General features: G+C 47.3%; 1 protein-coding gene across 1 annotated transcript in view; it reads left to right on the forward strand.

Annotated features, from left to right (window-relative positions):
• The window catches only part of UBXN4 (UBX domain protein 4), a 210254-nt gene extending 194521 nt beyond the window's left edge, over nucleotides 1-15733 (forward strand). Inside the window, exon 14 of the mRNA XM_086954984.1 lies at nucleotides 15053-15733. Coding sequence (XP_086811110.1) covers nucleotides 15053-15188 — 136 coding nt within the window. The 3' untranslated portion in view covers nucleotides 15189-15733. The remainder of the gene's footprint in view (nucleotides 1-15052) is intronic.
• Nucleotides 15734-17544: the final 1811 nt, after the last annotated feature.

A 17544-nucleotide genomic window follows, 5' to 3' on the forward strand; every position in this document is an offset into this window, starting at 1 on the left:
AGGCAGACACACAGACACACACGAGCGGGTGGGGGGGCAGTTTGTTGGGCGCTGTTTAATTTCTTATAGTAGACATGTTGTTGGATCGCTGACTAGCATATGGACAGATTGATTGCCAGTTGTCACACCACTACAATACGCTAACTATGTTGGAAGCCCTCGATTCGCATGATTGCGCTGCTACTATACTACCTCGCCGCCAGGCCTCCGGGATGCTGGCACTAAGGCTGTGTACGACTTACATCTAGCAGTTTCTGAGAACCTGGCGCCGATCCCGGAGTTCATTCATGCACATGTGTTAATGCTGGTGATGTCAATGGCTTTGCTGTCAATAAAGATCTTTTGAATAAAAAAAAAAAGTTTTGAGTACTTGCATACCTACTCGTCTGCTAGGTCGCCTCCTGCTCAACCACCACTGGTGAGACCACCGGGGATGTTTCAGAATCCTCTCGGTTCCCTCTCCCGCCCACCACCCCACGGGCCTTTGGCCCCTCAGTCTGCGAACCTCCGTGCCTTGATGCCAGGGATGCGTCTTCCATGAGTACGGGGAGTCTCTCTCCGACTCTTTACTGGTTGGCGGGACTTAACTTTCGTCCACTACCACCTGACAGGAGGTTCTGGCTCCGACCGTGCTCCTGACTTGGTCGCAGGGGTGGCGGCATGTAGTCCTCGTGCTGTGGCCCGCTGTTGCTGGACCGTTGTGGTGAGATCCCTCTGTGGGGGTGTTTTCTTCACCGATTTGTGGTTCCTCTGCCGAGAGACAGGAGGAAAGCCTTACATGAGGTGGTCTAATGGGCCTGATAGTTTTGGATCTAAGCATCGGTGTCGGAGCGGAGTTTTCTCTCCTGCCGACCCCCAGGTATTGTGGGTTTGTCCTACGTTGCCTTACTTTTATTCGCCTGACGTCTCTGCAGCCTGCGGCTCAGCAGTGTGCTTCTACTCTCCCGTTCTTTGGGCAACCCTTGGGCTGCCATGAGAGTAGTGAGTGGCTCGCATGAAGTCTGAATCGGAGACTTTTGGACGGCTGTAGGTTTGGGGCATGGAGAACGGCTTGAGGCCTTCTGCCCTTTCTAGCGGCGTTTTTCCTCCCAGGATTTGCCGGTGGTCCCAGGCCGCCATTTCATGCTTTACAAGTATATTGTGCGCATACGCGGGAGAGCTTGTTGCTCCTCGGCGAACAAAGGCCGGCTGGGTCTAAGTCAGTCTTCGGTTCATCGGCCCTCCTCCGGCAATTCCTCTGGTCGGCTCGCGGTTTCAGCTGCGCGAACTCCAAGCAGAGGCCGATATCCTGTGTAGGAAAAGGGCGATAGAGGACTTACCTCTGTCTCAAAGGGGAAGAGGTCTGTACTCCCGGTTCTTTCTGGTTCACAAGAACGAGTTCAGGCCCATTCTGGATTTGCGACAAGCAAACAAGTGGATTCGCAGAAGAGGAATTTCGCATGCTGTCGTTGCATCAGGTTTATACTCAGCTGCAACAGGGAGATTGGCTCGGTGCCATAGATCGACAGGATGCATTCTCCCATGTGCTCATTGCACACACACACAGGAAGTTCCTGCAATTCCAAGTCGGCGCCCATCATTATCAGTACACAGTACTGCCAGTCGGGCTGAGGTCTGCGCCCAGACCATTCTCGAAGTGCATGGCAGTGGTAGCTGCACGCCTGAGGAAAAACGAGGTGGTTTCTCTACCCGTACCTGGACGATTGGTTGATCAAGGCCTCCTCCTTCTCGGAAGCTCAGGCACACTTCCAGAGGACGTGCGTTCTCTTGAACGAGCTGGGGTTGCACATCAACGTGTCCAAGTCTGTCCCGATTCCGGTCCAGTGCATACAGTACTTGGGAGCCTCCGTCAATACGCTGTCAGCAAGCGTGTCTCCTTCGGAGGAGAGACGATTATCTCTCCTTAGGAAGGCTCATGCTCTTGTGACCGCCCCATCTACAACAGTGAGGACGGTGTCTTCTCTACTGGGGTCGATGGCCTCTTGTATCTTCCTCACGCCACACGCACGGCTTCTCATGAGACATTTGCAGGAGTGCTTGGAGGATCAGTGGGATTAGAGGAGAAGATCTTTGGGCGACAAGATACGACTGTCTCTGCGTGCTCTTCAATCTCTGAAGTGGTAGTGTTCAGCGGAGAATCTCATATGAGGGGTTCCCTTTCACAAGGACATTTCCACACAGACTGTCGTGACGGATGCATCTCCCACGGCTGGGGGGCGCTTTCCGGAGACTTGCAGATACGAGGAACGTGGTCCCCGATGGAGTCCACGTATCACATCTTTTTCCGGGAACTCAGAGCTGTTCACTTGGCGCTGAAGGCGTTTCTTCCGTCCTTCCAGACCTACTCTCTGCTTGTACAGACGGACAATACGACCACAATGTATTACCTCAACAAGCAGGGGGGTTCGAGATCGCGCACTCTGTCGCAGGAGGCGCGGGCGATCTGGCGCTGGTTTTTAGCCAGAGGACTGACGCTAACGGCTACCCATCTGCCAGGTGTGCAGAATGTTCAGGCAGACTGGCTGAGCAGACTGATTCAGGAAAACCACGAATGGGTCATAAACGACGAAGTACTAGGAGAAGTCTTCGGCAAATGCCGAGACTTCGCCTCCAGGTACTGCCTGCGGGGCGGCTGGGGAATGCGTTCTGGATTAACTGGTCGAACAGCTTTCTGTACGCTTTTCCACCCTTTCCCTTGATTCCGGCGGTGTTCATCAAGCTGTCCCAGTCCAGGGCGCGGATGATCCTGATTGCCCCGGAATGGCCCAGACAGTGGTGGTTCACGGACCTGCTTCACCGGTCTACCCGTCCTCACATACGGCGGTCTTGCAGGCCGGACCTTCTCACACAGTTCAGGGGGCAGATGTTGCACCCCAACCTCTCGTCTTTGAGTTTGGCTGCATGGCTCCTGAGATAGTGTAATATGGCCATTTGAATCTACCAGGAGTTTGTATGGACATACTGAAGGAGGCTAAGCATCCTTCCACTAGGACTTCTTATGCTTACAAGTGGAAGAGGTTTTGCATCTGGTGCAAGTCCAAGGACCATGACTTGACGACGTGTATGGAAGATGTCTTCCTTCTGTATCTTCTACACCTGGCGCAGTCGGGCCTTAATGTCCAATCCATTACGGTTCATCTTGCTGCGCTGACTGCCTACAGGAAATGCCCTTCAGACTTCCTTCTTCCAGATCCCTGTGATCAAAGACTTTTTGGAAGGCTGGAAGAAAGCATTCCCTCCTGTCTGGCTTCCTTCGCCTTCATGGGAATTGAATGTGGTGCTGTCCAGATTGATGAAGGAGCCTTTTGACCCTATTCATAAGGCTTCGTGGCAGCACCTGTCCTGGAAGGCGGCGTTCCTCGTTGCCATCACATCGGCCCGCAGGGGGAGTGATATTCAGGCGTTGTGTTGCCAAGAACCTTATACTGTATTTCATGCTGCTGAGGTTGTTACGCATACTCCCCCTAAATTTCTTCCAAAGGTTATATCTGATTTTCATGTCAACCAGACAATAACTTTGCCTACGTTTGTTCAGAATCCTGCATCTGCAGCGGAAAGGTCCCTACATTCCCTGGATGTTAGGAGGGTGTTGGAATTTTATCTGGATAAAACCAGAGATATTCGTGGTTCAGATCAATTGTTTGCCAATTATGGATCAGTCAGGACCGGTCTTGCTACCTCAAAACAGTCCATCTCTAGGTGGATTGTGTCCTGTATACAATTGTGTTACCAAAAGGCTAATACGACCTTAGGAGGTAAACCTAAGGCTCATTCCACCAGGGGCAAAGCTGCCACGACTGCTTTGCTACTTAATGTTCCGATTGCAGAAATCTGCAAGGCCGCCACTTGGAAGTCGGTCCATACCTTTGCTAAGCATTACTGTCTGGACACTGATGCCAGGGCAGATGCTCAGGTTGGGCAGGCTTCGCTGCGAAATCGGTTCGCACAGTAGTGGTGTTATTTCTCGGTTCTCCACCGCCGCTTTGGTGTGGGGATGGGCTTGCCATTCTAATCACTAGATTATGACTATACACAGAGATCCCCTACTACAGAAGGAGTAGTTTCTGTCCTGTAACTCCAGTTCTGTAGTAGGGGTATCTCTGTTATAGTCATAAGCGCCCGCCCTCCTCCCCGGTGGAGAGAGATATTCATGTAAGAAATGCTACAGGTCTGGCGTGTTACGCCTTCAAAAAGAACTGAAGGTGAAAGGGACCTGCACTGCATTCTGGGATACTGTGAGGCTTCTGGAAAGTTCTCCTAAAGGCACAGTATCCTGTTTTGAGCCACATAATGGCAGCCTATTGGGCTTGTCTGCCCACTCCTTCCTCTCTATCAGGGTTTTGCTGTTAAAGGCAAGGTTTTCTCTGTGGAAAACCCTGGACAGGCTGTGCTGTTGTGGTTTTTGGTGGAATTTCTAGTTAAAGTATTGGACAGTGTAGCCTGTGGATATAGGCTGCATTATCTGTCTTTAAATTCTCTCTTAAGTGTCTATGCAGGTCTGCATGTTTTGACAGCTTAAGAGATTATTTTTGATTGCCCCGGGGTCCGCGCACATGGGCGGGACTATTCACTAGATTATGACTATAACAGAGATACCCCTACTACAGAACTGGAGTTACAGGACAGAAACTACTCCTTCCTTCATTCTTAAGCACTTCCCTTTACCTATATTTAGTTTGTATGGCTTTGATCTTCTCAAACCTCTAAACCTCTGAGAGAGATAGTAGCTTGATGAAAACTTGGGGGGACCAAAAGAATATAGCCCCTTCCTAACCAACATTGGCCTTTTGGAGACATAGAGCCAGGCCTTTACAGGGCTCGACAAATCTAAAACATCTTACTTGATCTGCAGGTCGAGTGAGTAGAATTTTCCACTCGACCTAACATCAAAGCACTCGACCCACAAATTGGTTGCATACGAATTTTCTTTAAAACATTTGCAGCACCAACAACCCAAGAAAACGTTGGCAAACCAAATTGTAAACCGCAAATTCATGGGGATAAGAGACATGCTTTAAGACCTGTGTCTATTTAGTGGGCCAGAGGTTGGGGCATCAATAGACAGTTCTTTAAGTGGAAATAAATAAGTTCAGGTACACACCACCACTAAACTGTGCACTAGCGGTGGAGCCAGCGGCAGGTCTAGGTGCTGGGCGAAAGGCAAGCTTAGCATTTAAGGAATCTTCGTTCTCATTCTTTGTAGTCGTTTTATTAGATTCAAAATTTCTGTCCACACTCATATGCTTTCCACTTGTCACTGTGCTTTAATCTCCCAGGTCTGCATTTTGCATTTCCCTTTTGCTATTTTACTGCTTTTCATATTCCTCTCCACCTCTTCATTTTCCCTCACGTCTCTCATCTCTCACTGCTTTCTCTTTCTCCTTGCCTCTCTCCTCTCTTTTTTCACTCTTCTTCCCATGTCTCCAAATTTGTTTTGTCCTTTTCTTCTCTTTTCTCTTGCCTATTTCCCCATCTTCCTTAACCCTTTTACTTTTTCCATTCTCACCTTTCTCTAGTTTTCTTTTACCTATTTCCACCCTGTTTCACTTCCACACACAATCTATTTCACCACTTTCTTGTTTTCCTTTCTTTTCTTCCTGTCGATAGTTTGCTACTTCTCGCGAATCATCCATCTGCAGAATCTTTCCCTAGCGTCAAAAAAAGCATAAACAGCTTTGTAATACTGGCAGGCTAACAAGCTGTTGTGACGACAACTTGAGTTCTGCTTACATTGCACTCTAATAATTGTGTGTGCTGTAGGCGCAGCAGAATAAACTACTGCAGGACTGTAATGCAGACCCAGGCTCCATAACCTTAATAAAATAATTAAATGAACAATGGGAGAACAGATGATACAGTGGCCTGGGAACCCCTAACCAGAGATGGGCCCACCTTGCTCACCCACACATCCCCCTCCCTCTCTTCCTTTGCAGGTTACACGATCGGCCATCAGCACCTTGGCTTGATCAGCTACTGTACAATTCAGTAAAAGAATGCCATTTACAGTGATTTACCGAGAAGGACCGTACTCAGCAAGGGAGTGAGGAACTGGGAAGTACTTCATGGTGTAGATGATTGCCGGAAATGTGCCAGCTGCGGCACCCGTTCTTAGATTGCCACCCCATGACACTGGAATCGCTGCAGACCCGTCAGACTGTTGCAGCTGCGCTGAGGGGCACAGAGTTTCTACGTTTCCGGGCTGCGCCTCAAAACGACTCGCTCATTTCCCCCAAAGCGCCCGTTCCCTGCCTCCATCCTTGCAGCCGTTACCCAACGGGACCGCATCTCGGAAGAAGATTTCTGCTGTCCAATTCTACTCATCAGGAACAGGGACTGCTCTGGCAAGATAGCATCCCTCGCAGGCCACCGCGTCCTCTTGATTGCAATTTGGGTTGTCGCTGCAGCAGCACAGTAGGCACAGCTCAGTCTCCAGAATTTGAGGACTTCAGGGGTGTATCTGAGATATTTGGGAACGTGAATAGCGGGTGTTATAACTTCTCTAAACGCTGCAGCGAACCGTAGGGGATTCTGAAGAGGAGCCTGCGAGTCCTGCCGGGGGTCACCGCCGTCAGCAGCACCATGGTGGCGAGGCACCCCGAGTGCCTTCAGCCGCGTGTGTGAGCTGAGCTTCAAGAGCCCCGGAGCAGCGCGAGCCCCCCCCCCCCCCTGCTTTTTAGCTGCCGCTGAACCTCCCACGCACAACGCCACCCTCCACAGCGTGTTTAACTAGGCTCTGGTGTAAGGCCCTCCTCCTCCTTCCCTTTAAACTTTGTGTTTGACTTTGCTGCCTCCTATTCTGCGAACAGCTGCCTTGGCGCCTGTGGTCTTTCTTTCCTGACCCCTGGTCTCCGGATCAAACTCCTCTCGCCCAGCTCCTCATGGACGATGAGGCTGTGACTTTGCTGCAGACTGCCTTTCTCCCCCCGGACTTGCTGGCTATGGCAGCCCTCTTCCTGGACTTTCGGACTTGGACCTTTATGCTTCCCGCCATTTTCTTTTTATGACTCGCTTCTTCTTCTACCTTTCTCCTCTACCATTTTAGCGATCTCTGACCTCCCCCTCTGTCCTAGCGACCTTTCTATTGTCTCTCCTGTTGCCTCTGACACACTCCTCACTGTCTTACTCGTTACTATCTGCTTCCCTCTCTCGTTTGTCTCACTTTCCCGCCCTTCTCTGCCCCCCCCTTGGTGCTGTGACTGCATCCCCCCTCCGACCCCACTTAATGGAACTCTGCTTTTCGGTATTTAGAGATAACTCTAATCACTAGTATTTGCAGTAGACCTTTGTACTCTCTACCATTCCTATGTGACTCTTAGAGTATATCCATTCATATCCCTTCCCTATGTATATAGAGATAACCCTAATCACTAGTATATGCAGTAGGCCTTTGTACTATCTACCATTCCTATGTGACTCTTAGAGTATATCCATTCTTATCCCTTCCCTATGTATATAGAGAACTGTAATCACCAGTCTCTTCTTTCTGTGACTTTACATCTTGTACATTTGCAATTTTTTTTCTGTGTGTATCTTTTATGTAACACATGTAATCCTAAGTCCTTATGTTTTGCAACTGGTTCTTATGTAAAGCGCTCTGACACCTTCGGGTAAAGTTCGCCACATATAAAATCGCATTAAATAAATAAAATAAAAGAAAAAAAGTTACTCAGCTTACTGGAAAGGCCAAGGCAGACGGTGCGGAGTCAAGCTTGGTGTTCCGACTATTCAAGCTCTAGTACAGCCTTTGTGACGCACGTGTTGTTGGGCCTGTCAATAAGAAATACAACACGCACACACACTGTTGAGTCAATAAATGGATGTGTATTTCAAGTCAAGTCAAGTCAAGTCAGCTTTATTCGACAATTGTCATAAAAGCAAGTTCAATAATAAAAGTACATGTGTAAACCTTTAGTATTAAAACCAATATAAAACCATTATAAAATCAAACTATAAATATCATGAATAAATAGGTAAAATCATTACAAAAACTGTACAAAATATTACTCTCAACAGGGGTACTTAGCCTGCGACTTTATGTAATGTGTTATTCATTCAAAAGTCAGGCTCTAATCGACCATGCCCATCCTAAGTGTATTTCATTTTCCTGGGCAGCTACGCTTCTTTACTGGGTGCAGGAAATTCAAGTTGCTTGACGTTTTTGATACCAATGAATTAATAGCAAGGTGAGCGGAGCCATCTGAAAGGAGAGAGATGGACTTAAGGTGCATGCTTTACTGGTGTCTGTAGAGCTGCACTGGCGCTCAGAATGGTGCATGTAAATGCTTCACTATCTCAGCCTCACATGCATAACAATGAGCAGTAGCTGCGCCGAAGTGAGAATTTGGCACCAGCTGCGTGGACATAATGCGCAGGTCGCAGTTAACAGTCAGTGAGAGTAAAAAACTGTTCCATTTCAAAGATGTTTGTGTAGGAGAATGGCATTAGTACACTCTAGGCCAGAGGTAGGAATAGTCCGCCATGTAATGCTAGAGGGGCAGCTGCGAAATTACATACTGAAACAACAAAGCGCTTTTCAAGCTCAGCTTACAACTTAAAAAACATTGGAAGGTCATTTGAAAAAAAGACGTGCATGACATTCAGAGTGCAATGCAAGTCGCGGCTGGTGTAGGTGGGGTAGGCCTCACCGCCCCGCCCCACCCCACCGTGCTTTCCTGCACCGGCCACGACTGCCCACCCCAGCACTACAATCGGAACAAGAGCCCCTGCACCTGTGGCTGGTGGACTGGCCCCATCCAAGCGCACCTACGGTCTAGGGCCCCTCCTCTGAGAGCTTGACTGTCCTTGACAGGCGGTGGCTTACTTCGGAGCCCAGGCAGAGCTTCACTTACAGGGCCTCTCTGGATGACAACAACCGGGGTGCAGGAGGAGAACTTCACCACTCCTCATGCACCAGTGATTGTCATAGCTTACTGCCAGTGGAGAGGCCACCTACGCAATATGGCAGTCGTACTGTACTCTGCCAGTTCATTGCTGTCCACAAATCTTTTCCTGTGGTTGAATGCAGGCCGGGGCTTGGAAAGGCAGCTTACACGCTTCTCTGGCAGTATATCTTGCTGCGGCTTACTGTAATCAGCCAATGAGAAGCGTGTAAACATGCGTAGCATACACATATCCGGAGAGCACAAATTATATTCTATCATCTGATTGGCTGATTGCAACACGGGCTCGGCCTGATGAGGCCTAGTTGCAATCAGCCAATAAACACCTGTGGTTTTCCCACATTTTCACGTAATTGTTTCAGCATGCTGCCCCCCTATAGCCTTCTCCTGGCAATGCAGTGGCTGCATCTAAACTCTGGTTGGGACGGCGGCAGAGCTCACTCGCCAGGCCGGTCAAGTAGGACTAAAAACTGTCTCGCCCTTGAAGAAATTGACTCGCATTTGCGAGCGGGCGAGTACATTTTTCGAGCCCTGCTTTAATGCCAGCGGGTCCCCATTTCCTTCTGATTGTAGTTCAACTTGGACCCAATGAGGCTCTGTGAAGAAGTACATTGAGACCCGTCCCTCATTTAGAACGGACAAAACATTGTTGGTATGAAGTTATGAAACCATGTCTTTCAAAAGCTTTGAATGAGCCACCTGGTTTGTGCTTATGGTCACCAAAGTTTCTAGTATGCCATAGAAAGTTTTTTGCATAAGCAACTTTACATCCAACAGATGAAGAGCCAGAAGGCTGAATATTGATTGACCCTGCCAGTGAATCTTTAGTTGCATTGAGGCTCCAAGCAGGGAGCCCTTTCGCGGCGGTAGAGGGCTCTGATCCGTTGTATGTATGATGAATGGACCAGGCACACCTTCACCTCCCAGTCAGAGAAGATAATGAAATATCAAGGCGGATGAGAAGGACAATCTTCCACCCCCTTCCGAGGAGGTCTGCATGGAGACCTCAAGAGTATTTACTGGAGGCATCCCCTCTTTTCCTGGAGGGGGGACACTGGTTATCCCACAGCCTACACCTGATGGAGAATGCGAGCTGATGCTGAAATGTTTAGAGACAAAACTCCTTACTGTTATAGCCAGAGGCTAATGGGGAACATTCTCATTTGAAATGGAGCCTAAATTAAGCAGGTCATTAGCCTTTTTATTCCCCTGCCTTCCTCCTTTTACAGGACCTCCCTTCACCTTTCCCTTTTGAGGCTCCAAGCTAAATTTTCTTCAGGCGAAGCACTGGTGGGAAAACACTAAGGGAGGGATCCATGAGAGAGAATGCAATAAGAAGTCGGGAAGTACTGGCAGGAATCAGAAAAGGAGAAGAAAAAACAAAAAGGAAAAAAAAACAATTTGTCTCCTCCTTTCGCAAGCTTTAGCTTACCGCTTCAGCCGTCACCACCACACCACTCCTTGCTCTGCCAGTCATCTTGACAATCTGGATGGCTGGGAGAATAGCAGATTCCCTTTGAGGAGCTTCTGGTCTGGATATACGTAGAGGCAAGGTAATGTGGCGGAGAAGGGCAACATGCCTTTGAAGCACCATATAACACGTGAGGCCCCTTGGACAAGATCGATGAGGGGGAAGGCCCACTCTCCCACCTTCCCTCATGCCCCAACCCCCCCTGGCTTCCCAAGCGGCTAGAATGCAGTGGAGGGAAGGAGCCTAACAAATACACCAACCTTGCCCGGAACCCAGGGCTCCTCATCAAAAGCATACTTCCTGAGGACTTATGATTAGTCTTAGATTGTGCTTATATAGGCGCTACCCCAGCATGCTGACATAATTTTTTTTCTTTCGCGCCAGTCAGTGCACATCCGGTGAAGAGCTACTCCCAGTCTTTTTTGACTGTTTTAAAACTTTTTGTCAACACATTTTTTGAGACTTTGTCTCCTGGTGTGGCTGTAATGTCCACAAGAAAGGCTGTCACTAACAAATGTCCGTGATGGACCCACACTTCGTCTGTCTTTGGTGCCTCTAGCATGACCATGATGCCAAGACCTGCGTCGATTGTTGTGCCATGCACCCCAAGGCCTTGAGGGAGCGGTCCCTCAAGCTCCTGGACGTGCAACGGCAAAACAGTCTTTGATCTCAGTCAAGAGTTAGGTCACAGTATTGGTCACTGAGTCACTCCAAGTGAACGTCGTTAGTCGAAGTGGTCCAGGCTTTCAGATAAGTACCACAAACTGAAAGAGTAAGAAGTAGAAGAGGTAATCTACTTCACTCCGTCCGACAAAGTAATCTGACAAAATGAGGGACTTTTGGCATTCGAGGCCTGGCTCTGCAGTTGAGACTGCACCTGCGCTGTCTCCACGCGTCCCAGAGTTTCCTGGAGCTGGAACAACCCCAGGCCAACTTTGTGATTTTCATGAGGTCTTGCACCTCCTATTTTGCCAGCCTGTCCTCGCTTAAGCACCTTTGGGCCCTGTGTGCTCTCTAGAGGCCCTCCCTGGTATCCCACCTCGACCTTCCCAAGCTCCACTGTCGATGTTCCTGGTGCCCACCGCACAGTCCCCAAACGGATCCCTGACAGGGAGCTGAATGTGTGTTGCCTCACATCGGGAGCAGACCACCCAGCCCGGAGCCTGTGCCTGGTTCCTTTGGGGTAGGACTTTGAGATTATTGTTGAACAGCCACTAGACCCTGATGTATACCATCCCCAGGATATTACAGATGACATCTGATGTGAGGATCTGTCAGATGCCAGTGGGCTGGAAACCCTCCCAGATACTGGCTTGGCTTCTTTTCCTACTGGGCTACGGAAGAGAAAGCCTCATTTGCTATGGTGTTGAGGAGAGGCAGCTGTGGTCTTAGACCTTCAGCTGCCCACTATGGCTGTCAAGGCGAACGTCTGGTGGAGGTGCTTCTGCCGGGAGTCACCCCATCCGAACCGCTTCTCCTGTTTAATGAAGCCCTCAAGCACGTTTTACTCTGGGCTTGGTACAAGCTCTGCACAGGAGCTCCTGTGGAAAGGTCGATTGCTCGCCACTATTGCCCCGCCCCAGGGGGCCTCAGTTTTCTTACAACACACCCCAGTCTGGAGATCTTGGTGGTGCAATCTCCACTTCCAAAGTAAATCATGGCGCATTCTCTACCAACAATCTCAAAGACGCAGCACCCGTAGGCCCCATGGGCCAGGTAGCCAAAGGGCAGGCGAGTCAATCAACCCTCTCCCCAGTAGCTGCAGCCTCCAAGCCCCTTTAGTTTACCCAGTGGGAAGCAGGATACCCCATGACCTGCACCACTGTAGGACAATAACCTGCAACTGCTGGGTTCTTCATATTGTCCAAAGGAGCTCTTCCTTCCCTTTTGTTACTACCCCTCCACCCATGCTACCTACTTGTGGCATGCTGATAGAGGACCACATCTCATTACTTCGTCAGGAAGTGGTGGCTCTTTTGGCCAAAGGACCCATAGCGAAGGATTCGGCATCAGAAGTAGGTCATAGTTGATATTCTCACTACTTTCTGGGGCTCAAAAGGGATAGAGGCCATCATTCTGTCCTAGACCTGTACCGTCTCAATTTCTTCCTGTAAAAAGAGAAATTCGAAATGCTTACACTTGCTCAAGTCTTGCCTGCCCTGGACCCGGGAGACTAAGTGATAGCCTTGAACATGCAGGTTGCATACTTCCATATTCCTGTCCTGCCTGCCCACAGATGTTACCTGCGGTACACAATGGGTCACAAACACTTTTAATTTGCTGGGCTCTCTTTGGGCCTTACCATCACCCCTAGGGTGTTCACCAAGGTGATGGCGGTGGTTGCAGCTCATCTGCGGAGATCAGGGGTGCTCGTTATCCCCTATCTTAAAGATTGGCTGTTGAAGGGGGGCTCGCCGCAGGCAGTCATCCCCACCCCCAGACTATGTGGACAATTCTGGACACAGTGCAGTTTCAGGCTTATCCTCCTGCGGGGTGAGTCCAGAATTTTCAGGCTATGATACAGATGTTTCAGCCTGTAGCCTGGATTTTGATGAGACCGACTCTAAAGCTGCTGGGTCTCATGGCCTTGTGGCCCATGCTCGTTGACCTATCCGGACTCTGCAGTGGGACCTGAAGTTACAGTGGTCGCCCCATCAGGAAAATCTCTAGCATGGTCCAGATCTCAGAGGGCACTGCAGAAGATCTGCAGTGGTAGCTGACGAACTGCGATTGGGTCAGCAGCAAACTCCTCTCCCTTCCCTAACCTGGTCTGATGGTAGTGACAGGCATGCCACTCCTGGGCTGAAGCCCGGGGACTATTTCTCTGGTGGAATCCAGACTCCACATCAACCTGTTGGAGCGCCGAGCGATACGGTTGGCATTCAAAGCCATTCTACCCACCATCAAGGGAAAGCTTGTGCAGGTGTTCAGACATTATGTGGTACTACAACAAACCAGGTGGGGTGGAATTGTTGACCATCTGTCAATACGCCCTGCGTCTCTGGACATGGCTGAAATGTCAGACCATTTCCCTGGTGGTTTAACACCTGGCGGGCTCTCTGAATGCCAGAGCGGACAAACTCATTTGAAGATGCCTAGCGGATCACAAGTGGTGTTGACAACAGGAGGTCGAGCAAGGCTACTTTCAGCAGTGGGGAGAGCCTTGGTTAGATCTTTTTGCCACTGCAGAGAACGTGCCAGTCAGCAGTTCTGTGCACTGGTATCTCCAAGGAGGCCCTCACTCTGAGGTGCTTTTCATCTCGATTGATGCTCCGGCCTTCTGTGCGTCTTTCCACCCGTATATTGTGGGGTTTTTAACAAATTGCTTTGTATGAATTATTTTGGGACATATAGTATGTGAGATGATGTTTGATGAAATACTACAAGAAAGATTTTTTAAATAAAAAGAGGATTTGTGATAAGGTTGGAGTATCATAATATAATTGGTCAACATATTTGTGGTAGCCTACTGCACGGGCTGTTTCACTGTATTTATATAAAGGTATGACTCAGTTGTGAGTTGAGCTTTCTGTCATTCGGTGCTTTGTACAATCTAAGGGATTATTTGGTTTTTTTTGTACTTATCTATAGCACCCTATTCCCTTGGTTAACACAAGGGGTCACTCTCTTTCTTTATATATACGTCTTGCCACCACTACCACCCAGAGTTCTCAAGAAGATCCGAAACAACAGGGCCCAAGCCATCCTTATGGCTCCAGACTGGCCTCAGAGAGTCTGCTATCCTGAGCTGTTGAGCATGTCCATAGGTCCTTCGATCATGGTGCCACTATGGACGGAACCACATCCAGGGAGGTATTGCTTGGGTATACAAGCCTCAAAAAATCATTAAAATGTTACCAGATCTACAGGTCTAGTAATTTAAATCATCTACTGGACCCAACTGTAATGCTGCATACCCATGAACTGGTTTCAAATTATGTGCCCAGGGCAAATATTTTAATTCACTGAGCCTTCATTTTCTTTACTATCACATATGAGAACCCCTTCGAATATGTGAGTTCAGCATGTGTGTTGTACAAAAAACTCTTTTGTATGATTTAATAGACTAAACCTTTCTCTATATATAGTACAAATCTAGCCACATAAAGGTTACAAATGACCCCTGACTTGCCTCTTAGTTAATTAACAACATTGTCATCAGGGCGGGGTTAAGGAACGTTCTTCAAATCAGGTTTAAAAACTGTCAACTAATAAATGTATAACTAAAGAATGAAGTAGTAGCACACTGTCATTTGCAATCAGCACGTTTTCGATTGAAATGGCCACAAAATTCCCACGGACTTGCAGTTTTATTGCAAACAATTATGTTTGAAAATCGAGTTTCTGCAAATATTTGTCATTTGCACATCACCTAGTAAAATGTTCTGATGTGTTTCGCTCCGATTTAGATCTTTACATTACACTTCTAAATTACAAAAAAATCATTTGCAATTCCCGATATGTTTTGAAATGTCTGTACTTTTAATTTACAAGCTATTTAAATATTGTGTTAGAAAAAACTGACCTCCTACTGCCTTTTGTTTCACAATGACTGTGACAGTTCGCTTTACAAAGTCCTCTTTATTAAGAGAAAGAAACATAAAAAAAAACATATTTTCCAGGATAAGATGAGAATGAAGTATACTTTATTTACATTTTCTTTGTCTTCATTTTGTTGTAGAGAATCAGTCAGAAAAAGAGTGCTGGACAAGCGTGGTGAAGAGTTCAAAAAAGAAGGCAAAGTATATAGATTAAAGACTCAGGATGATGACGATGAAAACAACACTTGGAACGGAAACTCAACTCAGCAAATGTAGTTTCTCTCATAATAGAAGAGCAATAATTATTTTATTTCATTTCTTTAAACGTTTGCAGGACATATGGGGCTGTTTTACTCACTGCTCCGTGTTGTCATTTATTCCTGCCTTTGTGCATGGAATAAAAGTGTCTGTCTCCAAAAGATAACACTATATATTAATTTGGACTACTTCAGCTTGCTGTATGAGGACATACTGCTGCAGTAGATTCTAATGGTATGAACTGAGGGCCTATGCCACAGCAAGTCGAAATAGTTTATTCAGACTTACTAGCCCTGTGGCCACTGTATTACAATTTTTTTTAAACTATTTAAACGTTCTGCTTTACAAATGCAAGGAATACACATGACATGACGTTGTGTTCAGGCCAACCAGTGATTGCGTTTTTTAATCATGGTCAGAAGCATAGTGCTCAGAAAATTGGAGAAACTAATTTATATTTAATCTTTTTCTTTTTATTGCATTTGCAGCAGCTGCGGAGAACTTGTAGATTTGCCTCCAATGTTCTTAAATTGATTCTCAGAATAAAACATTTTTTCAGCAAACAGTGGGTGTTTGATTTACTGGCATTATTGTATTCTATTTCCAGGATGATTCAACAAACGTTCACACTAGCGTAATATTAATAATGGAGCAACAACACGTTGACGGGCGGGGACCGGGGTGGGACTGCCTTTAGTCCGATTTATTTGCGCATTTTGAAATGACTCTCCCTACCTACAGACTTGCTTGCTACCTCTGTAGTGCTGGTGATACCTGGGGTGGGGGATGTTCACGGGGCTGGTGGAGACCGGGAGTATGTTGAACTTCTCTCCTCCCGCCTTTTCTGAGGGTTGGAGACTGGGATGGTCTTTTCTCACTCTCTCTACTCTCTTTCCCACTTGGGGGTTCTCTAGGGGCGACAGGCATGCCTATTGGGGGGGGTGGGCCGTGGCCTTCCGCTGGTATGCAGGGTGGGGGGATGGGACGTGTTTTATGTTTTTCTTTGTTTCTATGGCCCTCTTTCTTTTTCTTCTCCTTCTATTTGCCTATTTCCCTCTTCTTTTCTCTTTTGGGGTCGGGGTTCTGTGTTCCTTGACAGATAATAGCTATCCTGGTCAGAGATTAGCTTCGACTCCTTTCGTAGTTTTTCAAATTGAATTCGACAAAATCATAAAATTAAACCTTTTTCCTATCCTCGTGCTATGGTTCCAGGTTCTACACGATACTTTTTGTTCAGAGACTGCTTTAACGAAGTTCTGCCTTATTGGATCCTTTCTTATCCTTTTACCATATGTCATAGCGGCCGGCCCCGAGGGGTTGTAGGCAGACGCTGTGTATCGTGTTATTTACAAATAAAGGTTTTCAAAAAAAAAAAAAAAACAAAATAATGGAGCAACAAGCCATTTTCTTTTATGCAGCTGTTTAAGTTGGAAATGGCCATGCTGGAGTAACTCTTCTTATTGCAATGGTATGTTTCCAAAGACTTGAGACTTCACATACCCTTTGTTATAAGATCGAGTGTTGGACTGTTCTGAAATATTTCATTCTAGAACGTGGAAAGTATTTTTTTCTCCATCATAGGTAGAGATCTAGGGACACATGCTTGCAGATAAGTTGAAAGTTAAGATATATTTTTGTAGTGCTGTAACTGGCAAAGACAGTGATATTGTAAAAATAGGATTTACTTTGCTCGCAAACTAGTACCGCAGAATGACAATATTGTTTTAGTTGATACTCTCGCTTTAATGTATACCCATACAAGCTTCTCAAAAGGCCTTATTAAAGCTTCACTAAGGTTGCTGGGACTGTTGCAGGCAGTACTAACCCTACAATATTAAATGCTTCACTACTCCAGCCTGATGTAGGGCTCTCAAGTTGCATCAATGCACGTAGCGGCCAAGAAGTCCCATGGCTTTTGTGATGCCTTCAGATAGTCCTCCGTTGCAGCACGTTGGCTCTTCACCACCAACGCGTTGTGGAAGACAAATCTATACTCTTAATGTGGGCCTCTAAAGAGGAAATGCTCCATTAGTAATGAAGTTAAATCTACCAATGGCTTTAATGTGGGCTCTGAAACTGTGAATGATGCTTAGAAACAACTAATGGCACATGGAGGCTGATCTATTGCACCTCCCTGCCAACTGTTGTCATTCTCTGTCAGACAGCTAAAGCCGGACATGTTAAGCTATTGATTTTACACACTGCAATCAGGGCTCTAAGCAACATTGCACGGTTAGTGCTTTTGTGGTCTCAGATAGTGCTTATGTTAATGGCTTAAGTGACAAGCAACAGTGGTCTAACACAGTGCTTGCATAAAAGGGAAAGGGCTTTAGTGGGCCCATGCAGTGCATTATCAATTGCCTTTTTAAATGGT

Source organism: Lissotriton vulgaris, chromosome 2_1 (genome assembly GCF_964263255.1).
Source record: "Lissotriton vulgaris chromosome 2_1, aLisVul1.2, whole genome shotgun sequence".
Classification (NCBI taxonomy): domain Eukaryota; kingdom Metazoa; phylum Chordata; class Amphibia; order Caudata; family Salamandridae; genus Lissotriton; species Lissotriton vulgaris.